At 45.4% G+C, this 26,037-nt stretch overlaps 1 protein-coding gene across 2 annotated transcripts in view; it reads right to left on the bottom strand.

Annotated features, from left to right (window-relative positions):
- Positions 1 to 26,037, bottom strand: part of LOC129699993 (cation channel sperm-associated auxiliary subunit beta-like) — an 87,805-nt gene that overhangs the window by 35,084 nt on the left and 26,684 nt on the right. For both annotated transcript variants that reach the window (XR_008723974.1, XM_055640117.1), the window contains exons 2-4: positions 25,673 to 25,857; positions 23,280 to 23,600; positions 3,806 to 3,933 (exon numbers count right to left, since the gene is read on the bottom strand). Coding sequence is in view for 1 of the 2 variants with exons in the window: in XM_055640117.1 (XP_055496092.1) it covers positions 3,806 to 3,933; positions 23,280 to 23,600; positions 25,673 to 25,857 (634 nt within the window). In the remaining variant the exon portion in view is untranslated. The remainder of the gene's footprint in view (positions 1 to 3,805; positions 3,934 to 23,279; positions 23,601 to 25,672; positions 25,858 to 26,037) is intronic.

The raw sequence follows: 26,037 nt of genomic DNA, 5'->3' as shown, positions 1-26,037 counted from the left end.
AGTCGCTAAGAGGCATTCAGAGCTCCGGCATACCTGCTACGTACATTCAACGTGCTTACCACGATTTGATCTTTTTTTAAACTCGGGAGAGCTCTTGAATTACCTCGTACAGTGGGACAGGCCCTTAACTCTATGCACATTTCTGGGTGCTTAATACAAAATTTATTCCCTTATTTATTAATGACAATTTTACTTATCTCTCGCACTCTTTTTCATTTAGTTTTTTAGGTTTATTTGTTTTAGAGATACAGCGCGGAAACTGGCCCTTCGGCCCACCGAGTCTACGCCGACCAGCGATCCCCGCACATTAACACTACTCTACACACAAGGACAATTTTATATTTACACCAAAACAGTTAACCTACAAACCCGTATGTCTTTGGAGTGTGGGAGGAAACTGAAGATCTCAGAGTAACCCCATGCAGGTCATGGGGAGAACATACAAATTCCGTACAGACAGCACCCGTAGTCAGGATCGAACCCGGGACTCTGGCACTGCAAGGCAGCAAACGTACCGCTGTGCCATCATGCCGCCAAGTGTAAGAATTTCTCAAGTAATATCAACAGTGCTGCTAAAGGCAAAATGCATCTGCAAAGCAATTTTCATTATCAATTAAAGGTAGACAAAAATGCTGGAGAAACTCAGCGGGTGAGGCAGCATCTATGGAGCGAAGGAAATGGTGACATTTTGTGTCGAGACCCTTTTTCAGACTGATGAGGGGGTGGTGGGGCGGGAAGAAGAGAGGAAGAGGCAGAGACAGTAGACTGTGGGAGAGCTGGGAAGAGGAGGGGAAGAAGGGAGAAAGCAAGGACTACCTGAAATTGGAGAAGTCAATGTTCATACTGCTGGGGTGTAAACTGTGCAAGCAAAATATGAGGTGCTGCTCCTCCAATTTGCGATGGGACTCACTCTGGCCATGGAGGAGGCCCAGGACACAAATGTCGGAATCGGAATGGGAGGGGGAGTTGATGTGCGGAGCCACCGGGAGATCAGGTTGGTTAATGCGAACTGAGCGGATGTGTTGGGCGAAGCGATCGCCAAGCCTGCGCTTGGTCTCACCGATGTAGAGCAGTTGACACCTCGAACAGCGGATGCAATAGATGAGATTGGAGGAGGTGCAGGGACCTCACCTGGAAAGACTGCTTGGGTCCTTGGATGTAGTCGAGGGGGGAGGTAAAGCGACAAGTGTAGCATGTCCTGAGGTTACACGGGAAAGTACCAGGGGATGGGGTCGTTTGGGTGGGAAGGGACAAATTAACCGGGGAGTTACGTAGGGAGCGGTCTCTGTGGAAATCCGAAAGGAGAGGAGATGGGAAGATGTGACCAGTGGTGGGATAACATTGGAGGTGGTGAAAATGTCAGAAGTTGTATGTGACGGCTGGTGGAGTGGAAGGTGAGGACAAGGGGGACTCCGTCCTTGTTACGGGTGGGTGGATGGGGAGTGAGAGTGGAGCTACGGAATATAGAGGCGACTCTGGTGAGAGCCTCATCTATAGTCGAAGAGGGGACCCCCCATTCCCTAAGGAATGAGGACATCTCCGATGCCCTGGTTTGGAACACTTCATCCTGGGTGCAGATGCAGCGTAGACGGAGTAATTGGCAATAGGGGATGGAGTCCTTACAGGAAGCAGGGTGGGAAGAAGTGTAGTCCAGATAGCCATGGGAGTTACTGGGTTTGCAGTAGATGTCGGTCAGTAGTCTGTTACCTGCGATGGAGATAGTGAGGTCTAGAAACGGTCGGGAGATGTCGGAAATGGTCCAGGTGAATTTGAGTGCTGGATGGAAGTTAGTGGTGAAATGGATGAAGTCAGTGAGTTCTGCATGGGTGCAGGAGGTAGCACCAATGCAGTCGTCAAAGCAGCGGAGGTAGAGTTTGGGATAGGGCCACGGTACGCCTCGAACAATGATAGTTTGACATACTCTACAAAGAGGCAGGCATAGCTGGGGCCCATGCATATATGTCCATAGCTACACCTTGAATTTGGAGAAAATGGGAGGTTAAAGGAAAAGTTGTTGAGGGCAGGGGTGGAAAGCCCGGGGGGCAGAGGGGACACGTCCCCCCCATGTTTTGAGAGGTGGGGGACATCCCCGCCAAGTTTTTGTGATCCCGATTTAAAAATCGCCGTTTTTAGCACCGGATTGAGCCTCCGAAGCCTCGTTTGTGTGTGTCCCCCGTTCCCTCCATGTTTTGATAGTGAGTTCCGTTCTTGGTTGCGGGTAAGGACCAGCTCTGCTAGGCGGAGGAGAGTATTTGTAGACGGGGATTGTTATCAATTACCTCAGAGGCCATGATTTCTAATCCTCACACCCCTGTCCTCAATCCTCTGACAGTGAATTAGACTTGGTGGCAGGTTCTTCCCGATATGACCTTGGTTCTGAACTGTATTTCTTCCAGTATGTGTTCAGCAGCACACACAAAAGAAAACGTGTAATATAGTTCAGTCGTTCCCAAGGCTGAATGTTGCTGTCCTGTTCTATAATCACATAATGTCCCTATAATAGTGCACCACAATTTCTAAGTCTCAAGGACAATAGACAATGGATAAAGGTGCAGGAGTAGGCTATTCGGCCCTTCGAGCCAGCACCACCATTCAATGTGATCATGGCTGATCATCCCTAATCAGTACCCTGTTCCTGCCTTCTCCCCATATCCCCTGACTCCGCTATCTTTAAGAGCCCTATCTAGCTCTCTTTTCAAAGTACCCAGAGAACTGGACTCCATCTCCCTCTGAGGCAGTGAATCCCACAGACTCACAACTCTCTGTGTGCAAAGGTGTTTTCTCATCTCCGTTCTAAATGGTTTAACCCTTATTCTTAAACTGTGGCCCCTGGTTCTGGACTTCCTCAACATTGGGTACATGTTTCCTGCTTCTAGCGTGTCCAAACCTTTAATAATCTTATATGTTTCAATAAGATAGCCTCTCATCCTTCAAAACTCCAGAGTATACAAGCTCAGCCGCTCTATTCTCTCAGCATATGACAGTCCCGCCATCCCGGGAATTAACCTTGTGAACCTACGCTGCACTCCCTCAATAGCAAGAATGTTCTTCCTCAAATTAGGGGACCAAAACTGCACACAATACTCCAGGTGTGGTCTCACTAGGGCCCTGTACAACTGCAGAAGGACCTCTTTGCTCCTATACTCAACTCCTCTTGTTATGAAGGCCAACATGCCATTCGCTTTCTTCACTGCCTGCTGTACCTACGTGCTTACTTTAATTGACTGATGCACAAGGACCCCCAGATCCCGTTGTACTTCCCCCTTTCCCAACTTGACACCATTTAGATAATAATCTGCCTTCATGTTTTTCCTACCAAAGTGGACAACCTCACATTTCTCCACATTAAACTGCAACTGCCATGCATCTGCCCACTCACCCAACCTGTCCAAGTCACCCTGCATTCTCATAGCACCCTCCTCACAGTTCACACTGCCAACCAGCTTTGTGTCATCTGCAAATTTGCTAATGTTACTTTTAATCCCTTCATCTAAATTATTGATCTGTCTTTTCCAAATTTAATTTGAATGAATACACATATAGACAATGGGAAAGTGAATGACAGTTTGTATTCAAAATATTTTCCTTACAATTGATGGAAAATTATTTGCATTTGCTGTCAGACGCTTCCTCAATCTTAATCGTTAATGCTTTTACATTACGTTATACTCTAATTGTGGAACATCAGCATTCAAACAGAATTTCAACTATATTGCAACCTTTTTCTCTTTAAACTAATTAAGTGAAGTCAACATTAAAAAAAACCTTCACACATTTGCATTTTCTTGCAAAATAATATCCTTACCCTGACATTAAAATTGCTGTAAATGTCAATATTTAGGTAACCTATACCAGCGTCATCCCAGTAATTTTCTGTGTCTATTTGCAGCAGGACTGGATTTCCAATGGACACATCAAATGTTTGTGAATTAGCTAGAGAGAAGATACATTATGTAAATTAATTAAATTTGGAAGAGCAAATTAGTGCAAGAGAATGGGACGCTTAACATTTGCAATCAAGAACCCCCAAATCTAGACGTAGAATATGGAGACATGAGACTATAGATGCTGCAATCTATATTGGAGGAACTCAGCAGATCAGACAACATCTATGGAGGCAAACTGATAGTTGTTGTTTCGAGTTGAGGCCCATTATGGTGATTTAACGTGTCTCCACAAAATAATAAATGCAAATAAGTCAAATCCCTTCTCAGAAGAACAGTTCATACTATACTATATTGGTTTTATTTTCATTTTTAAACAATCTAACCATGGAAATATCTGTTCATTGCCACAACGGGCACAGATATTTAGGAATTGAATTGCACCTCCCATCAAATAATCAGATACTCATGGGATCACAGTGATTGGACGATCAGGGATATCAATAATTCGAGGGATTAGGAGTGCTATTGTTAGTTGGAAGAAAGTGTGCCTATTGTTATTAAATTAACCTCCCACACCCATCTCTAATTTGGGTTATCATGGCTACATCTATATTACTAAAAGTCTGTTCTTGACCGGTTTTGGCTTTCTGTGCTGCGATTTCCGAGAGTACGCCGCCACCTACAACCGTCATTTTTGGCCACCTCGCTCAGAGCCCCCCTCCGCCGCATGTGTGCTGAGGATTTTTCCCGTCGATAAAAATTGACAGAGATATTAATGTTTTTACAAAATTCCCCATTCTCTCTGCTGCCCTTGCTGGAGGGAGGGGGAGGGACGGGGAGGGACTATCAAATCAGGAAGTGGTGTGCCTCAATCAGTCTCTGCAAGTGGTGTGCCTCAATCAGAGCTCTGAATGACACTGAAACATTTCTACAGCACTGTGAGTACCCTTAATTTGGTTTGAAAATGAAAATATGGTTAGAGGTAAAAAAGCACTGCCTGCAAATGGTTGTTTGGGTTTGGGTTGAAGTAAAAAGGCACTCTCTCTCTCTCTTTCTCTCTCCCCTCCTCTCTCTCCCCACCTCTCTCCCTATCCCTCCCCCTCCCCCTTTTCCTCTCTCTCCCCCTCTCCTCTTCCCCCCCTCTCATCCCCCCCCCCCCCTCCCCCCCCCTCTCCTCTCCCCCCCCTCTCCTCTCCCCCCCCCCTCTCCCCCCCCCTCCTCTCCCCCCCCCCTCTCTCTCTCCACTCTTTTTCTCCCCCTCCTCCCTTCCATCCCCTCCCCCCCCCCCTAAACCCCCCCTCCCCTACTACACACGCCTACCCCCTTCCCCCCACCCTCCCTCCCCCCTCCCTGCTTCCCACCTCTCCCCCCCCCCTCATCTCACCCCCCTCTCAGCACTCCCTCTCTCTCTCCCCCCCCTCCCCTCTCTCTCCCCCCCTTTCTCCCTGGCCCCCCCCCCCCCCCCCTCTCTCCCCTCTCCTCTCCCCCCCTCTCTCTCTCTTTCTCTCTCTCCCCCCTCCTCCCCATTAGCGTGAGTGTGGGGGAGGGGGGGGGGGTAGTTAGTGTGTGACGCTGCATGCCGCCTCCCCCCCCACAACCGCACGTTGGGGGAACAGACCCAACGGGTCTGCACTTGGTCTAGTACTATATACAAGTCTAACTCATGACATCTGGTATTAACTTTCCATATTCTGTTGGGGTCTCTTTCTTTTTATCTCTACTCAGTCATGTACCATCTCTAGCCATGATTCCCCTTGAGCCTAATAAAACCATATGGGCCTGTCCCACAGGCGATTTTTTTAGGCAACTACAGGCGAGTGGTTTGTTCCCACATGTTCGCCAGTGATCGCCGGGAGTAGTCTCCTCAGTCGTGCAAAAAGTCGTAGCGTTTTTCTGGTCGCCGCTAAATTTTCAACGTTGAACATTATTTGGCGACAGTGGGTTTGGCGCCAATGAGCGTAGCTTGAAGTAGGTGCTGTCGTAGGTTGTCGCCAAGACGACTATGACAGTCGCCAGCAGTTGCCTAAAAAATCGCCATGGGACAGGCCCATTACTCTTCTCAAGCCTGATCATTGTCCTCACAGTCATTCTCATTGCTCACAACAGTGGAATTGATTTCATATAATTCATAACATTTAGGTATACATTGCAAGATTTGGCTAGCCGCATTAGGAACCATCAAAACCTATAGATGCTGCTTGACTGGCTGTCTTCCTCCAGCATTTCTGATTTTGTTTCAGCTTATTTATTTTGCATCACAATTGGACTCTGCGATCGTTTCGCCAAATACTTGCGCTCGGGCAGCTTATGGGATCTTCCGGTTGCTAACCATTTTTAATGCCTCTTCCCATTCCCATACTGATTTTACTGTCTTGGGCCTCTTTAATTGCCAGAGCAACGTTACAACCAAACTGGAGGAACAACACCTCATATTCTGCTTGGGTAGCTTACAACCCAAGCAATATGAACATTGTATTCTCCAATTTTAGTTAACTAATAAACCTCTCCTCTGTCTTCTTTCTCCCTAAACCCCATCCCCAATTTCCTCTCCATCCCCCACCTTCTTCCCCCGACTCACACATATTTCTCCCCTCCCCCTCTATCTATATTCTTTCTTCTGGCTTCACAATTCTCCAATCCTTTTGTTTCACACATTCTATCTTTTCATCTCTGGTTTTTGTCCACCATCTGCCTATCAAAAAAACCTTCATCTGTATCAACCTTCTACATACCAGACATGCCCCTCCTCTCTTTCAGCGTTCTCCAGTTAGTCTGAAGAAGGGTTCTGACCAAAAATGGCATCTATCCATGTTTTCCATGGAGATCGACACAAAATGCTGGAGCAACTCAGCGGGAAAGGCAGCATCTCTGGAGAGAAGGAATGGGTGACGTTTCGGGTCGAGACCCTTCTTTAGACTGATAGTCAGGGGAGAGGGAAATGAGAGATATAGACGGTTAGTGTAGGAAGGAACTGCAGATACTGGTTTAAATCGTAGATAGACGCAAAATGCCTGAGCATCTCAGCGGGACAGGCAGCATGACTGGAGAGAAGAAATGGGTGATATTTCACGTCGAGACCCTTCTCCAGACTAATGTCAGGGGGAGGGAGGTGCATAGATAAGGAAGTGTATAGATAAGGACGTGTAAGGTGTAAATACAGGATAATGTGAATGGACATGAAGGAGCATGTAGAATAAATCATTGTTAGTTGGGAGAATGTAACAACAAAGCAAACAGTTAAAATATAGTCGGAGACGATAAGACTGGTCGGAGAACTGGGAAGGGGGAAGGATGGAGAGAGATGGAAAGCAAGGGTTACTTGCAGCCAGAGATGTCAATACTCATACCGCTGGGGTGTAAGTTGTCCATGGGAAATATGAAGTGCTGTTCCAATCTGACAATGGAGGAGGCCCAGGACAGAAAGGTCAGTATGGGAATGGCTGGGGGAGTTAAAATGCTGAGCAACCGGGAGATCAGGCAGGCCTAGACAGACTGTGCGGAGGTGTTCAGCAAAACGATCGCCGAACCTGCGCCTGGTCTCACCGATATACAGGAGTCCACAACTGGAATAACGGATACAGTAGATGAGGTTGGAGCAGGTGCAACCTCTGCCTCACTTGAAAAGACTGTTGGGGTCCTTGGACGGAGTCAAGGAGGGAGGTATAGGGACAGGTGTTGCATCTCCTGAGGTTGCAGGGGAAAATACCTGTGGAGGGGATGGTTTGTGTAGGAAGGGACAAGTTAACCAGGGAGTTGCGGAGGGAATGATCTCTGTGGAAAGCGGAAAAGAGGGGAGATGGGAAGATTTGACCTGTTGGAGGTGGCGAATATGGTGGAGGATTATACTCTCTATGTGACGGCTTATGGAGGGGGGGGGGGGAAACAAGAGCGGAGCTGCGGGATATTGAGGAGACCCAGGTGTAGGCTTCATCTATAGTGGAAGAGGGGAACCCCCATTCCCTAAAGAATGAGGCCACCTTTGATGTTCGCATCAGCACCCAAGATGAGGTGTTCCAAACCAGGACATCTGATGTCCTGGTATGGAACACCTCATCTTGGGTGCTGATGGGGCATAGACAGAGGAATTGGGAGTAGGGCATAGGGTCTTAACAGGATGCAGGGTGGGAAGAAATGTAGTCGAGATAGCTGTGGGAGTCAGTGGGTTTATAATAGACGACAGTTGATAGTTTGTCTCCTGTGATGGAGGCAGTGAGATCAAGAAACGGTACAGAGATTTCGGAGATGTTCCAAGTGAATTTGAGTGCAGGATGGAAATTAATAGTAAAGTTAATGAAGTCAGTGAGTGAAGTCAGTGATGCAGTCGTCAACGTAGAGTTCGGGGATAGGACCAGTGTATGCCTGGAACAACGATTGTTCAATGTACCCTAGAGAGAGGCAGGCATAGCTGGAGCCCATGCAAGTACCCAGAGCTTTGCCTTGGATTTGGAGGCAGTGGGAGAAATCGAAGGAGAAGTTGTTAGGGGTAAAGACCAACTCTGCTAGATGGAGGATAGTGTTGGTAGATGGAAATTGGCTGGTTCTGCAGTTGAGGAAGAAACAGAGGACTTTAAGACCTTCCTGGTGGGGGATGGAGGCGTAAAGTGACTGGACATCCATTGTAAAGATGAGGTAGTGGGGCCATTGAAGAGACTGTAGATTGGCTGTAGCATGTTAGCCAATCAGAATGCTTAGTAATTATAACCCCGCCTAATTATAACATTCACAGTGTTAGATCCTACCCACTGTCCACAGTTAGAGTAGCAGTGTGAATGTGTGATGACCTGCTTAGTAGTTAATGACCTGAACAATAAAGATGCTTGTGTTTCAACCTGTGTGAGTTTGGACTCTTTACATGGTGTCAGAAAAACGGGTCTACCCCGCCTCTGTTTACCGCGATTTATTTAGTTTACCAGTTTTTATTTGCGTGTTTTTTGTGACTTGAGAACATGGCTAACTCTTGTCGAAAGCCCAGCCCGTTAGTGTTTGATTCTGATATTGCCGAGCGATGGCGAATGTTTGAGAAGCACTGCTCTCATTATATCCGCATCGTTCACCGAAACGATCCCGACGATTTGAAGGCTTCGCTACTGTTGAATTTAGGAGGTTCGGAGGCTATGATCCGCGCTGACTCGCTCGAATTTGCACCTGCTCAACTGGATGGGAATGGCCAGATATTGGTGCCAGCTGAATCTATTGACAACTCTATGGTGTTGCTGAGGAAGTTTAGAGAACTGTGTGACCTGCCGTCTAACAGAATCCTTGAGAGAACAAGATTTTTTGCTCAGATGCAACAGGCTGATGAGCCCGTGGAACGATTCATCAGTGACCTGAGGCACATCAGCTCTCGATGCAGATTTGGTGAGTTGACAAATGAGTTAGTTTGCAATATAATTGTGGGAGGAATGAGCGACCGCATACTGCGAGCCGAACTGCTGCGGAATGCAGAACTGACTTTAGAGCAAGCAATTCATGCTTGTAGGATGGCTGAGACTGTGGCACCACTGGCTGATTTTGATAGCGCGAATGCTAATCAACAGTTGAATGTGAATTTGGCTAGTTACTCTCCACAAAGATTTCCCAATGCGTCCAACAAAGCTCAGAACATGCCTAACACGATGTGTAGAAACTGTAACAACTTCCACCCCAGGGGTCGCCAATTTTGCGTTGTCCATGGGAAAGTATGTCATAATTGCAAAAAATTCAACCACTTTGTTAATTGTTGTTGATTAAGTGGGAGTACAGCTCCAAGGATGAAGCTGCACCTGACTCAACAAGACCCGTCTGATTCTGATGAACAAGACAAACCTTCCCACGGGAACGACTCTGATAACACAGACACTGAGCCTACCGTACTTTCCCTAAACCTGCGCACCCCAGGCAAAGTAACTGATCCTGCTGTGACCATGATAATCAATAACAAACCCCTGATCGCCAAAGTCGATACCGGCGTCCGCGTGAATCTCATGTCACTCAAAGTGTTTAACAAGATAAGAACCATTGAGTGCATGAAAAAAGACTCCTCCACTCTACATGCTTATGGAGGAGAAATTGTTCACCCACTAGGCAAAGCTGACTTTAAATGTATGTGCATAGCAATCTGTGGTGTGAATTCGTGGAATGGTCTGGAACAGGAGATAAAACTTAGCACAAGCATAATTCAGTTTAAAAAGATGTACAAAAAACACTTGTTTAAAAGGATATTGGGATGAGGATAGGGATTGTGAGTGGGATATTTGTTATACTGATTGTATTGGGAAGGGTGATTATAGGGTGGGTTGTATATATGACTAAGATACTGTATAGTATATGAGGGTTTTTTCTTTTCTTTTTCTTTTTTCGTTTTTGTATGGCTTTGCAAATATTTGATTAGTGTATAAATGTAAATAATTTGGTGTACACATAGCTGCTGATGTACATATGGTGTACATATAGCTGCTAAATTTGTATAAGATAATTACAAGCAGTTGAATAAGGGGTTGGAATTAATAAGCTTTGGCTTCTTCCTGCTCCTTTTCAGACACATACGATTTCATTTATTTATAGATATTGTTTTGGTTTTTGTATGCTGTTTCACACTTGCTTTTTATTCTATTATTCTGTTCGAAATAAAGAATCAAATGATAAATAAATAAATAAACAGATAAATAAATAAATAAATGTGCCATCAATGAACAGACCAAGGACTTGCTATTTTACTTCGGAGTCACGTGAGTGACTTCGTGAAGAAGCCCGCTCAGGGCGCAGGTGCGGCATTTACGCCAGCAAGTGCAACAGCGGCGGCAGCTGGAGTCAGGCTCTCCAGCTGCACTTTAAAAGCGCACTTTCAGGTAAGTGAAGGGTGCGTTGGGAACGGAGCGAGTTGGAGTTGGTTTTGTTTTGGAAAACATGTCCCAACGTAAGAAACTCGCGACTAGAGCTGCCCGAGCTTTAACTCCGCCAGAGGAGTCTATTCCAGCGGGGCAGCAGCCAGCGGCACTACCGCTGGAACAGCGGTTTGAAATTCCTCAGACCGAGCCGGGCCCAGTCACGCCAGAGCCTACACGGCGGGCTGGGAAAGCCACCCGTAAGACAAACCGGCCGGTCGATTCCGATTCGTCGGAGGAGGACGTGTCCACCCCGAAGCGGGGGAGAGACAGCCGCTTAAGCTGCATCAAGCAGCTGTTGGAGGGGATGGTTTACCGGGAGCAGCAGCGCTCTCGGTCAGACAGGACAGGCGCCCCCTCCATGGTGCTGAGTCCGGCACCCCCCTTTGCGACCTCGGACCAGGACTGGGAGGTCAGCATCGGTGACCAGGAGCAGGCTGGTCTGAATATGGGGCAGGCGGAAGGTACCGAGAAAGAGCAGGGTGTGCAGGAAGAGCTGCTAGGGGTCGTAACACGATTCGTTGCTACCCCACGGGTTGGAGCACCACTGCAGCCTAGAATGGCTGCAAGTATAAATCATCTCTCCAACAAGCCACTGCAGGAGAAGGTGCTCGCCCAAGTGCTGGACGAGCACATCGCCCCGGATAACTGTGAGGCCCTGAAGGTCAAGAGCCTCAACCCTCAGATATGGGGTAACGTGGGTGGACCTATTCGAACTCAGGAGGTCAAACTCCAGCGCGTACTTCGCCTCCTGACGGCGGCGATAACAGCATACGCACGGGGAGTCGAGACCACAGAAATGACAGCTCACCAACAGGATGTCTTGGCGCTCATGTGCACGACGCAATACGAGCTGAACAATCTCAGGAGAGATAACATTCGGCCGGTACTGAATCCTAAATTTGCAGGATTGTGCAAAGCCCCCACTGTAGAAACCGACTCATTTCTTTTTGGGAAAGACTTAAATAAGCAACTCAAAGAAATGGAGGAGGCTTCAAAAACCTCTAGCCTCATGAGGGCAACACCGCCAGCACCTATACCGAAGCTCTTCATAACACCAAGGCGGCAGCACACCGCTGCATCCACCAGTCGGCATCCTCCATATGCGACTGGTCAAAGCTTGGGGCCGCACTATCCCCAGAAACCTTTTTTAGGTCAGGGCCTGCAGCGGACCCCCTGGAAAATGCGCCTCCCCCCAACATCGCCAGCTCGTCGACAGAGAACATCCAAAAAGAGAAAACCTCAACCCCGCCAATAACCATGGAGGTAGGTGGATCTGGTTCCTACCCGCATATTGTGAATAAAGGTGAATTACTAACAGGGGGAAGGTTACACTTATTTAAAGAAGCATGGGGGAGGATCACAGATGATAAATATATACTTAATAGTATTCAAGGTTATAAAATAGAGTTTATTTCGAATATACCGCCAGTTCAACACATGCCTGAAAGGACATTTGTACTCTCCAACAAACAACAACTGGAGGGACAAGCTGAACTGGTGAGGCTTATAAACAAAGGGGTCATAGGAAAAACTATTCATGAGCCCTTGGAATTTGTTTCCAACATATTTACTAGATGTAAAAAGGATGGTGGATGTCGCATCATCATTGACTTGACATCCTTGAATGTATTTGTTAAGTATATACATTTCAAAATGGAAACATTTGCGACTGCTAGACAATTGATTTTCAAAGGATACTATATGGCCAGCATCGATCTCAAAGATGCTAACTATCTAGTACCGATACATAAAGATTATAGCAGATATCTTAAATTTATCTGGATGGGGGAGCTTTGGCAGTATAAAGCACTGCCTAATGGGCTTACTTCAGCTCCAAGACTATTCACAAAAATATTGAAGCCAGCCATGGCAACGTTAAGGAAACAAAAACATATAGTCATGGCATATTTGGACGACATCCTCATAGTTGGGAAAACTATGGAATTGGCTGTAGCAGCAGTATCAGCTACAAAACAGCTCCTAGAGACTCTAGGCTTTGTCTTACATCCAGATAAATCCAAGTTAAATCCATCCACAATTATGGACTATTTGGGGTTCACAATTAACTCAGTCCAAATGACAATTACCATGCCAAGGGAAAAAATGATTGCATTAACACAATCATGTAAAAAATTAAAAATAAAGAAAAAGCCAACTATTCGACAGGTGGCAGCAGTAATTGGCAAAATGGTAGCAGCATTTCCAGCTATCCAGTTTGGACCTTTGCACTATCAAAATTTGCAAAGAGCAAAGATAACAGCATTAAAATGGCACAAAGGTCATTATGATCGGATCATGACTATACCCCCTGAAGCAATAGCAGAGCTACAGTGGTGGATTCAATATATTTGGCACGGTTATAGTCCTATTGTTATTACTAATCCTACGTTAGTACTCCAAACCGATGCTAGTGCTCAAGGCTGGGGAGCAACTAACTCCATATCCAGCACAGGTGGTAGATGGACTAACTCAGAATCTTCATTACTATCTACACTGGGCATTAACTCTTTGGAAATGTTGGGCGCCTTTTATGGTTTAAAAGCATATGCGTCTGATATGCGTCACTTGCATGTTAGATTAGAAATAGATAATACAACGGTGGTGGCTTATGTTAACCATATGGGCGGCATAAAATCTTTATCATGCGACAAATTGGTTAATATGATTTGGCAATGGTGTGTCGAAAGACATATTTGGCTTTCAGCTACCTATCTACCAGGTAAGCTAAACATAGTGGCGGACACCAGGTCACGGAAATTCAATGACAACATCGAATGGATGTTAAATCCTAAAACATTTGCTAAAATTGTAAAGCAATATGGGAAGCCAGATATAGATTTATTTGCATCAAGACTGAATCACCAACTACCTGTCTATGTCTATGTCGCGTGGGAACCAGATCCGGAGGCAGCAGCGGTAGACGCTTTTACGTTAGATTGGGGAAAGTTTGTCTTTTATGCTTTTCCCCCCTTCTGCCTCATTAGTCGGGTGCTTCGAAAAATCCAGACGGATTCAGCGTCTGGAGTTTTGGTGGTGCCCGACTGGCCTACACAGCCATGGTTCCCAATTCTCCAGGACATGGTGGTGGAAACACCTATGGTATTCCCCAGTCATCCAGGGTTACTGACTCACCCAGTATCAGGCATCAGCCACCCATGCCACAAAGATATGAATCTCCTGGGTTGCAGATTTTAGACCGACCTTACCTGGATCTGGGGTTATCGGAACAAACCATCGCCACCATGTCAGCATCCCTACGGATATCCACGAAGAGGCAGTACCTAACCTGCATCAGGAAATGGGAAACGTACTGCCAGAAAACCGGGATTGCTTATAAAACAGCCACAGTAGCGGATGTTCTGGAATTCCTGGCAGACTTACATCATCGTGAAGATTTGAGCTACAGTGCCATCAACACGGCACGTAGTGCTCTTTCAAATTACCTCAAACCTGCGGGACATCAGGCCATGGGAGCCCATCCGCTGGTGGTAAAACTGATGAGGGGCATATTTAACAGCAAGCCCCCCACCCCTAGATATACAAAAATCTGGGATGTCAGTATTGTACTCACATACCTGCGGGACAGACCACCAGCTAGATCTCTCAGTTTAGAGCAGTTGACTTTAAAAACACTCATGCTCATGGCGCTAGTATCTGCACAGAGGGTCCAGTCCTTACATCAACTTCGACTGGACAACATGGACACTACATCGGATCAGATCACATTCACTATTCAAGGTCTGATAAAACAGTCCAGGCCAGGAACATCCAACACGCTAGTGGCATTCCGGGCATACCCACTAGAGCCACGATTGTGTGTGGTGACCCACATAAATATTTACATAGACACAACCCATAATATCAGAGGAAGTGAGAGAGCCTTATGGGTCAGCCACAGGAAACCACATGGCAGGGTAACAAGTCAAACCATTTCAAGGTGGTTGAAACAGGTTTTGGAAGCTGCTGGAATTAACATTAATCTATTTAAATCTCATTCCACCAGGGCAGCATCCACATCATCGGCGGCCAGAATGGATGTGCCTGTGGACTTAATCCTCAAGAAAGCAGGATGGTCACGGGAAGCCACATTCCGAACATTTTATAATAAGCCGTTGGTGGAACCTGATATATTTGCAGTCAGCATTTTAGAAACTGCAAATATTTAATTTAAAGCCCGGGGGAGCTATTTTTTCTTTTGTTATTGTTAATAAATACCGTTTTGTTTTCAAAACAGATTCATTGGTTGATTACAATAACACTTCCTTCCTCAAGAGCTTTCGGTAGTGAGTGTATAAAACTGTTACACGGTTTGAAATCACAGAGCTTTGAAATCTTCACGAAGTCACTCACGTGACTCCGAAGTAAAATAGTAAGATTAAACGAGAACTTACCAGTTTGAAGTTTGATCTGTATTTTATGAGGAGTTACGATGAGGGATTACGTGCCCTCCGCTCCCACCCTCATTAGATGGATCAAACCGATAAACTGATGTCTCTTTGTTCTTTACTATGTTACTTCAAATACGTGTCTGTCTGTGATTCCACACCGCTGCTTGGAAGCATGCCGCACCTGCGCCCTGAGCGGGCTTCTTCACGTAATCCCTCATCGTAACTCCTCATAAAATACAGATCAAACTTCAAACTGGTAAGTTTTCGTTTAATCTTACTCTTTTACATCATTCAGCCAAGTTCTGAAACTCTGCTAGGCATCGATGCGTGCCATGACCTGGGTTTGGTCTATTTCGGGCGTGCTGTCCACTAACTCTGTTTGGCAGATCAGGGGATATGGGGAGATGGCAGGAATGGGGATGATCTGCCATGATCACATTGAATGGCGGTGCTGGCTCGAAGGGCCGAATGGCCTACTCCTGCACCTATTGTCTATTGTCTATTTAACCAACCAGACAGATGCTATCCAACTACAAAGATTTGTTAGACAACAAACTGGGCAAAATACCCACATCATACAAGATCATTGTTGACCATACAGTCACCCCAATCGTGCATGCCCCACAATGCGTCCCACATGGTATGCGTGAGCAAATACACGTTGAACTGAAAAGTATGGTCTTGATCAGAGTTCTTGCCGAAGTCAGTGAACCTTCTGACTGGGTCTCTATGGTCACCACTAAGAAAGACAAGAGGGGGTTACGCATCTGCATCAAGCCTAGAGATTTGAACACGGCAATCAAACGCCAACATTACCCGATGAGGACCACCAAAGGTAGTGGCACAAATCGGTAACGCAATGGTGTTCTCAGTCTTGGATGCCAAGAATTGCTTCTGGTAAATCCCGTGAGACCGTGCCTCATTGGCATTAACAACCTTCGCCACCCCGTTCGGACATTACCGATTCCTAAGAATGCCCTTTGGCATCAACTCTGCCAGCGAAGCTTTCCAGCGTGCAATGGAACAACTGTTTGCAGAATTCCCCTGTGCCATCATTGTTGACGACATCCTAGTTTATGGCCGCGATGCCACCGAGCATGATGCCAACCTACGTAAAGTACTGGATCGTGCCAGAGACATCAATTTAAAACTGAACCCTCTGAAGTGCAAGTTCAGGGTTCCAGAAGTCACCTACGTTGGTCACGTGTTCACCAGCAATGGACTAAAACCTGATCTGCTGAAGACTGCAGCAATCAACGAGCTGCCGGTACCAACTGACGTCATCAGCCTACAACGATTTCTAGGCATGGTCAACTACCTGGGAAAATGTATTTCCAATCTCAGCGAATTGTCAGCCCCCCTGCATCAACTAACCCACAAAGACAACACCTGGTCCTGGTACCCAAACCACCAGCGAGCTTTCAAAACTTTAAAGCTATAGCTCGCTAGTGCTCCTACTCTGTCGTACTTCAATGTCGACCTGCCAGTCACAATTACCTGCGATGTTATGCCGGTATCCTACGCTTCACGAACCCTGACGGACACCGAACAGCGCTATGCACAAATAGAGAAAGAACTGCTCGCCGTAGTTTTTGCCTGCTCCAAATTTAAAGACTTTATTTTCGGCAAAACTTTCACAGTAGAATCTGATCACCAGCCGTTGGTTACCATCCTGAGCCGATTCATGCAGCCCCTGCATGGCTTCAACATATGATGAAGCAGCTACAACGGTTGATTTTCGCATCGTCTACAAAAAAGGTAAAGACATGCACATCGCAGACAATCTCGAGCATCACGCGCCACCAGAGAACAACACCCATTCGAACAAGAAGAATTCTCCGTTCTGAAAGTTCAAGTCAAGTCAAGTCAAGTTTATTTGTCACATACACATATGGGATGTGCAGTGAAACGAAAGTGGCAATGCTCGCGGACTTTTGTGCAAAAGACAAACAACAAAACAACCAAACAAATTATACACACAATCATAACACACATATTCTTTTACATAATAAATAATGGAAGGAAAAACGTTCTGTAGAGTTAGTCCCTGGTGAGATAGGCGTTTACAGTCCGAATTGCCTCTGGGAAGAAACTCCTTCTCAGCCTCTCCGTTCTCACCGCATGGCAACGGAGGCGTTTGCCTGACTGTAGCAGCTGGAACAGTCCGTTGCAGGGATGGAAGGGGTCTCTCATGATTTTGTTTGCTCTGGAGTTGCACCTCCTGTTGTATAGTTCCTGCAGGGGGGTGAGTGAAGTTCCCATAGTGCGTTCGGCCGAACGCACTACTCTCTGCAGAGCCTTCTTGTCCTTGGCAGAGCAATTCCCAAACCAGATGGTAATGTTCCCGGACAAGATGCTTTCCTCCGCCGCTGCGTAGAAGCACTGGAGGATCCTCGGAGACACTCTGAAGTTCCTCAATTGCCTGAGGTGGTAAAGGCGCTGCCTTGCCTTACTCACGAGTGCTGAGGCGTGTGATGCCCATGTCATATCCTCAGAGATGTGGACTCCCAGATATTTAAAACAGTTCACCCTATCCACAGGATCCCCATTTATCCTCAATGGAGTGTACGTCCTCGGATGATGTGCCCTCCTAAAGTCCATGATCAGCTCCTTCGTTTTTTTGATGTTCAAGAGGAGGCTGTTATCCTGGCACCAGAGTGCTAGGTCAGCCACCTCCTCCCGGTAGGCCTTCTCATCGTTGTCTGAGATCAGGCCCACCACCACAGTGTCATCAGCAAACTTAATTATTGAATTGGAGCTGAACCTAGCCACACAGTCATGTGTGTACAGGGAGTACAATAGGGGGCCGAGGACACAACCCTGGGGCGATCCTGTGCTCAGGGTGAGGGACTCCGATGTATTCCCTCCCATCTTGACTACCTGGGGCCTGGCGGTGAGAAAGTCCAGGACCCAGGCACACAGGGAGGTGTTGAGCCCCAATTCCATTAGCTTCCCGGCCAGTCTGGTGGGGACTATCGTGTTGAAGGCTGAACTGTAGTAGTTTCCTTCATTCCAACTGACCGCCTGCGCCGCCTCGCCGAACACATTGCTGCAGATAAAACTTCCCAGCTGCTGGCCAAATAACGCTCCCGTTGAACTTCAACCTTACTTTTTGGTCCGTGAGGAACTGGTTCTACAGGACGGTGTGATAGTGACGATCATCCCCCCCTCTCTGCGAAATGAATATTATGAGGAGATCCACGGTGGCCACCCAGGCGTTGAAGCCATCCTACACCACGCTAAAGAAATGATCTATTGTCCCGGAATGACCAAGTACATTCGGGAGAAAACAGAATCATGCTCGATCTATCACAGACAGGCACCACACCAGCAAAAACAACCGATGCTGTCCCAATATGCATCCTCGTTAACTTGGTCGTCTGTGGCCGCCGATATCTTTGACTGGCACGGGAAGCACTATCTCGTGTTAGTGGACTCGTACTCGAGTTGGTTCGAAATTGATTTTCTGCCAACCATCTCCTCAGAAATAGTCGTCCAGAAACTACGACAACACTTCTCCGTACATGGCATTCCAACCCACCTTCAGACTGACAACAGGACGCAATTCACCAGCCAAAGGTTCAGAGACTTTGCCAAACAGTGGAACTTTCAACATGTTACCAGCACCCCCACAATGCCCACAGTCCAATGGATTTGCAGAACGCGCTGTTCGAAGCGCTAAACAACTCATGGAACGCTCCTATCTGGCTAAATCTGACGTCTACCTGGACTTGTTGAACTTGAGAAATATTGCCAGAGACAATGTTCTAGGCTCTCAGCCCAACGACTGATGTCCCGCAGAACAAGACCTCCACTGCCAGTAACACAGGATCACCTAAAGCTGAAAGTTTTCAGCCTTGCTGTGGTTCAAAAGCGCGTGCAATCCAAACGAGATGCGCAGAAACGTGCCTACGACAAATCCAGTAATCCAAGGCCAAGTGATCCGTCTTCAGACAGACAAAGGGCATACTAAACTGGGGTTCATTCATGGCCCTGCAAAGTAACCACGTTCCCACATTGTCGATGTCGGTGGTACCATCTTCCCCTACGGTCCTCACCCCAAAGTCCCTCGGGCTCACCCAAACGTGCCCTCAACTTTTCAGAAGAGAAGGTTGATGAGGCAGCTCCTTACCGTACGAGGACCAGCGGGTTAGTAAGCCGCCTGTTAGATATGGCGACTATGCGTAATCAATGTTTAACCGATTATTATTAGATAAATTTAGCAATACATGTACTCATCGTAGTGACAATGCTCCATCTACTTTTCAATAATAGTAGAAGAGATGTAGATTGGCTATAGCAAGTTAACCAATCAGAATGCTTAGTAATTAGTAGTTGACAGTAGTTGACTGTGCCTGAATCCCTCTGTCAGTGGATCACCAACTTCCTGACAGACAGGAAGCAGCATGTGAGGCTGGGAAAGCACAGCTCAGACCCGCAAACGCTCAGCATAGGAGCACCGCAAGGCTGCATACTTTCTCCTCTCCTCTACTCTCCTCTACACCAAAAGACTGCACCTCCACAGACACCTCTGTCATGCTTCTCAAGTTTGCAGACGACACAACCCTGATTGGACTGATCCAGGATGGGGAGGAATCTGCCTACAGGACTCCTGGTGCCGTAGCAAGAACCTAGAGCTCAATGCTCTTAAGACACTGGAATTTATAGTAGACTTTAGGAGAGCTCCCCTTCCTCTCATCCCACTCATCATCAACAACACCACAGTCACGTCTGTGAAGTATTTTAAGTTCCTGGGAACCATCATCTCCAAGGACCTTAGTGGGGGGTTACCATCGACACAGTCAAAAAGGCACAACAGAGGATGTACTTCCTGCGGCAGCCGAGGAAACACAACCTGCCACAGGCAATGATGGTCCAATTCTACACGGCCATCGTAGAGTCTGTTCTCACCTTCTCCATCATGGTCTGGTTTGGCTCAGCCATCAATCACGATTCGTCCGATCAGCAGAGAAGATTATTGGCTGCAACCTTCCCTCCATTGATGAACTGTACACTGCAAGGGCCAGGAAGCGAGCGGGCAAGATCATCTCTGACCCCTCTCACCCTGGCGACAAACTCTTTGAATCACTTCCCTCTGGAAGGCGACTCCGGATTGTCAAAGCTGCCACAGCCAGATATAAAAACAGTTTTTATCCACGAATAGTTGCTCTACCCAACAGCCAAAAATCTGTAGCCTCCTTTTGATCTGGTATTTTGTTGGTTCACATGCTTGATCAATGGTGTTTTATCATTAATGTCTTATTATTATTAAAGTTTAGTGTTTTCTGAGTCATTCGTAACTGTTACTGTAGTCATGTTGTATTACTTGTGGGCGGAGCACCAAGGCAAATTCCTTGTAAGTGACTGCTTGGCCAATAAACTTACTTATTTACTTACTTAGTGTTAGATCCTACCCACTGCCTACCAGTTAGAGTAGCAGTGTGAACGTGTGATGATCTGCTTAGTAGTTAATGACCTGAACAATAAAGATGCTTGTGTTTCAACCTGTGTGAGCTTGGACGAAGGGCGCGTGAGGTGTCTTGGACATAGGTAGGGAGGGATTGTTCCTGGGGGGATAGGATGGAGTTGAATTATGTTGAAATTAATTCAGTGGGACAGGAACAAGCAGCAACAATGGGCTTGTTTGTGGATTTTGAGGAGAAGATAAAATCGGGCCATGCGGGGCTGGGCAACGATAAGGTTGGAGGCTTTGGAGGGCAGACAGCCGGAAGTGATGAAATCTGAAATAGTGTGTGGGATTATGGCCTGGTGCTCGTCTGTGGGATCATGGTCCAAGGATAAGTAGGAGGAGGTATCTGAGATTATCGCCTGGCCTCAGCCCGTAGAGGTCAGTGCGTCAGACGACCACGGCACCCCACTTGTCGGAGGGTTTGATTATAATGTCAAGGTTGCTGCAGAATGAACAGAGGGCTGTACGTTCAGAGGGGGAGAGGTTAGAGTAGGTACAGGGAGCGGGAAAGTTGAAACGGTAGATGTCATGCCTGCATTTAGAAATAAAAAGGTCTAAAGAGGGTAGAGGGGCCATCTAGAGGAGGGGAACAGGGGAGATGGGAAAAGGGGTCATCACTGGGTGGTGAGGACTCCTTCCCATAGAAAAAGGCATGGAGGTGGAGGCAATGGAAGAAAACCTCAACGTCATGATGGACCTGGAACACGTTGACGTGGAGGTGGAGGGGAACAAAAGTGAAGTCTCTGCTGAGGCCAGACTGTTCCCTATTGGAAATGGGGAGGTCAGGGGGGATGGTGAAGACACAAGGGTGGGGGTTGGGGTCAGAGGTCAGGTGAGGTTTGGTGGGAGGATGGTGGGGGCTCAGAGAGGAGGAGGGCGTGAGGACAAGTGCACGGATGGGAAATAGCGGGGGGGCACCTGATTAAAAGAGGGCGACGGGAAACTCAGTGGAACCCCCATGAAGATTACCTGTAGGAACGGGGGAGCAGTAGGCCCCAGCAGTCAGACCATGTGGTGTTGGAGTCTGTAGCATGGAGGTCGTGGGCCTGGTGCTGAGCCTGGAGCTCAGGTAAGCCAACGGCTGCGACCCGCTGGTGGGCTGCGGGGAGGCGAGGGTTGGCGGAGTTGCTGGAGTCACTGGCGGAGGCCCGTGGGAGGCTGGGGTAAAGTGGGAGGCTTCTCCAGGGAAGCTGCCTGGCTCGCCATTTATAATCCTGTTTGTTTGGCCAGGATGTTGATCTTAATTAACCACTTCATTAGCTGTCTAAGAGTAGCTCCTCAATTTATTAACCGGAGACCTATGAAATGGTGATATAATAAGCGAGTTCGGTATTTCAATAAACGCAAGGAATCATGGGATTTGTCATAGGTCATTCGGGATTTAAAAAAAGCGAATGCAGCACTGCATAAACTGTGAGTACACTTTTGGTCTGAGTTTCGTCTTCTTTGAATCTTATATTGGTTATGGCTAACCCAAATTACGATGATATGACACTGGATGATTTTCTGCGAAGGAAAGTGGAAGCTTTTTTTAGTGGATAGGTGGTTGAAAAAGTCAGACGAAAAGACAGATGAAAAGACGAACTCGCTGCTCTTGCTTATGCTGCATCGTACATGAAGATGCCCGTGCTACCGACTTCCGGTGAAGAAAAACGTTGTCATGCTGATCAATACAAAGAACTCTTGAAATGTAGAGAAAAACTTCTTCCCAATCCCATGAGCGAACTGAAAGATGGGTGACTTGGAGAATCGGAAGGACTAAATCCCTGGCCTCCCACATTAATTGTCGAGCTTTCAAACCATCTTGCCAATTATGATGAGGCTAACCAGCCAGCTACTTCACTGAAGTCTCGCCTGCTTAGCGATTACAAAGAAGGCAAGGCATTCATTTAATTCTACCCCCCAAAAACAATGCAAAATGGTTGTTATTGATCGTCACGATCTCGCTCAATCACAAAGCATAAAGCAATAAAACCACCAAAATCATCGTACAATTGAACCATAAATACACCTAGTTAAGAGTTTTGAAAGCAGTATTTCCTTACCTCGAAGAAGCAAAACTGGAAAATACGTATGAAACGCAGGTCCGTACACACTCAGCTGGCGAGAATGTTTATCCCGAATGACCCATGACCTGGGCATGCGCAATTACCGAACTCGCTTATTGAAACTGATGCAGAGGCAATAATGCTTTATCTTGTTTGTAATAATTATTACCTGACACTAATGCAACAAAAGGTTACTTGAATATTTTCATTGCCAGAAAGGAAGTTATTCAGATGTTATTCAGAAGTTATCCTCATGTTATTCAGATCCTTCATTCTTGTTAAAATATACAGCCATTTAGGTCAACATTAATGTGGATATTTTGTTAAACAATAGGAATAGCTGATATTAAACATTAAAGATATTTATCACAAAGAGCAACTAATATTCCTAGAAAAAAAAACAAATTCTAATTCTTTTTTTGCTCCAGGCATATTATATTACATCATAGGAATTTGCAATTGAGTTTGAAATGGAATATAGTTTTCCTTAAGCAGATATCAAAATTAGATAAATATTAATGACAAGAATGATAGCATAGTAGTTCAGTAATTGCTACTGCTTTACCATAATATCTATTGGTTTATCATAACTGAAGACAAATTATATTAGAAATACTAACCTCCTTTGAAAGTTGAGGATTTGAGCCGCAACTTAATTGTATCGTTAATATCGAGAAACATTTCAGGATTTAGCTGTACATTGTTGACATCCTCAATTTGGGTGGTACATTCATTTTCAACAATAGCCCACACGTCATGCTGTGAGCTAAAGTCATAAATAAACCATTTTTTTTCTTCAATTAGTAAATAATCTGAAATTAGTTCTGGCATTGTAGCATGTGCTTCGACAAGGGTACTGCTATTTATTCGAACTATCAGAAAACTACTGAGTCCAGGAATAACCACTGTTTTTTCGAAATCATCACCAATAAAGCCATATTCTGTTGAAAGAAACAGGTTTTGCATTATCAGCCCAACTTGTATAACAATATTCACACGAGAGTCTCAGAAATAAGCAGGATAAGGTCATTGGGCAGCTTTTGCCAGATTTGTCATTCAATGAGATCAGGGATAATCTTTTACCTCAGCACTACTTTCTTCCATTAACCCTAGTTGAATTCTTTAATAAACTACAACCTATTAACTCTATCTTCTATATATTCAGTGATTGAGCCGCCACTGTCTCTTTGTAGAAAATTAAAAATAATCACTATCTTCTGAGTGTTAGAAATGTTCTTCTTTGTCCTTAATGACTTATTCTCCTCTCCCCTCTGAACAGACTTTATTCTGTAACACCTGGTGCCGGACAACCCCTAAGAATTTGTATGTTTCAATGAGAATGGTAAGTGTTGGGCAATCTTACTCAATGTGTGTAAGAATGAAAGTTGATCTCATTGAGAAATGTAAGATTCTGAAAATAAATAAGTAGCTGAGCCTATTTTCCTGCATTAGGCTGTATATTATCTTTCCTATCCATGTATTTGTTCAAGTGCCTTCTTAATGTCACGATTGTTTCTAATTCAACCACTTCCTTTGGCAGCTCGTAACTTAAACGTCTGCGTGAAAAATCACATTTTGTAGGTAACTATGAACTCACACTCAAGGTCTCTCTGTACATCATCACACCTAAGGTTCCTGTCATTTACTGTTGACCAGAATTATTAGAATGTGACACCTCAAAATGTATTACTTCACACACTTGTCTGAAATAAATTCTATCGGCAATAGCACCACCCAACTTTCCAGCTGATCTATGTCCCATTAATCCTTACACAACCTTTTTCATTATCTACAATATTCATGTTACCAGCAAAATCTGCAATCAACTTAATTGACAACTGCATCAAAATTCCTTGCTGCATATTGGAAAAATAATAGTGCTCCCATTTTTACAAGACTAGGTATGAAACAAGTTGTCAATAATTTACAGTGACTTGCAATAAATGGCATGTCCATTCTTCACCATAAGATTCAGTTTAGTTATAACAATCAAACAGGGTCTCGACCTAAACGCCATCTCTGCATGTTTTCCAGAGATGCCGCCTGACCTGCTAAGTTACTTCAGCACTTTGTGTCCTATTGTACATTCATCAGCATCTGCTGCTCCTTGTTTCTACTTTGTTACTGCTCCACTGCGTAATCTCATCAAGGCATGCATAATTTAAAGAAAGTTCTCCTCCTCTGGAAGGCTTTCAATTCAAAGCACCATGTTCTCCACAGATGCTGCCTGACCTGTTGAGTTACTCCAGCACTTTGTGTCCATTTGCATTAAAAGAAAAGTATGCCTCATGGGCCACACCAGCCTGTGGAATTATTTAATTTTATCCAGTAAAGGGTGAGTAACTCAGACTCACTGCTACCCTTCCTATGACTGTTCTCTTAACTGCTCACATCTACAGAAACCACTTGATTCACCAATATGGCTTCTAATTGCTGAAACCCTCGGTATAGTGCAAGTTATTTTGTCTCAAAAGAGAAGACTATCTCCAGAAAAGTTTTGGCCAGTAGCTCAGCCACATCACCCGATGCCCCCAAATTTATTGTCTATCAATATTCTCAAAATTATAATTCTCTGATCTCCACAAACATTGAATACTTTAAAAGTTATTACAAACTAACGCTATTACTAAGATTTAGAATTTAATAATAATTTAAGAATAATAATGAAAAGAAAAACAAACATAAATTGGTCCTTCAATTTCCATATTTAACAATTAAATGTATTTAAATTATTCAATAATTTCAAAAATGTAAAATATCTGAAATATACCATCTCACTCAGATCTGTTCATTGAAATGAATGGAGCTAATAACCTGAATCAGGCAGTTTCTGCAGCAGGGTTTCTCAGCTATACATCTGGGAAACTACAAGAGACCAACTTTTGAACAGTCATATAACAATGGTGAAAACCTTTCAAGTTGTCTGATATATTTGAATATAAGTTTAGTTTAGAGATACAGCGCAAATTCAAAGTGAAATTCAATTGAATAATTTTAGCTATTAGTCCCTTACCAGCATCCAACAGTTCGAGGTGGTATGCACTCCCTCTTTTAACCACAAGCAGCTTGTTCAATAAAACCCTTCTGTGAAAAGGTTCTGCATGATATGGAACCAACATCTTTGCAATAACAGCAGCCAAGAAGTGTTGAACGCCACTCCGTTCATAAACATGTGTTATTTCAGCGCTGCCCCCTAGACTAAAATCACAAAGGTGCACCATGTTAATTTTTTTTTACTACTAGTAAATACTGCAGTTTGATAATCCATTGTTTGAACATCATCTATATCGTGGTGAGGATTGGCAAGCAATTATAGAACATAGAACAGGAGAGCAAAGGAACAGTTCCTTCAGCTGAAAATATCTGTGCTGAATATGA

Source organism: Leucoraja erinacea, chromosome 9 (assembly GCF_028641065.1).
Source record: "Leucoraja erinacea ecotype New England chromosome 9, Leri_hhj_1, whole genome shotgun sequence".
Classification (NCBI taxonomy): domain Eukaryota; kingdom Metazoa; phylum Chordata; class Chondrichthyes; order Rajiformes; family Rajidae; genus Leucoraja; species Leucoraja erinaceus.
The sequence above is the reverse complement of the archived record's forward strand: the minus strand, read 5'-3'. Positions and strand labels throughout refer to the sequence as shown.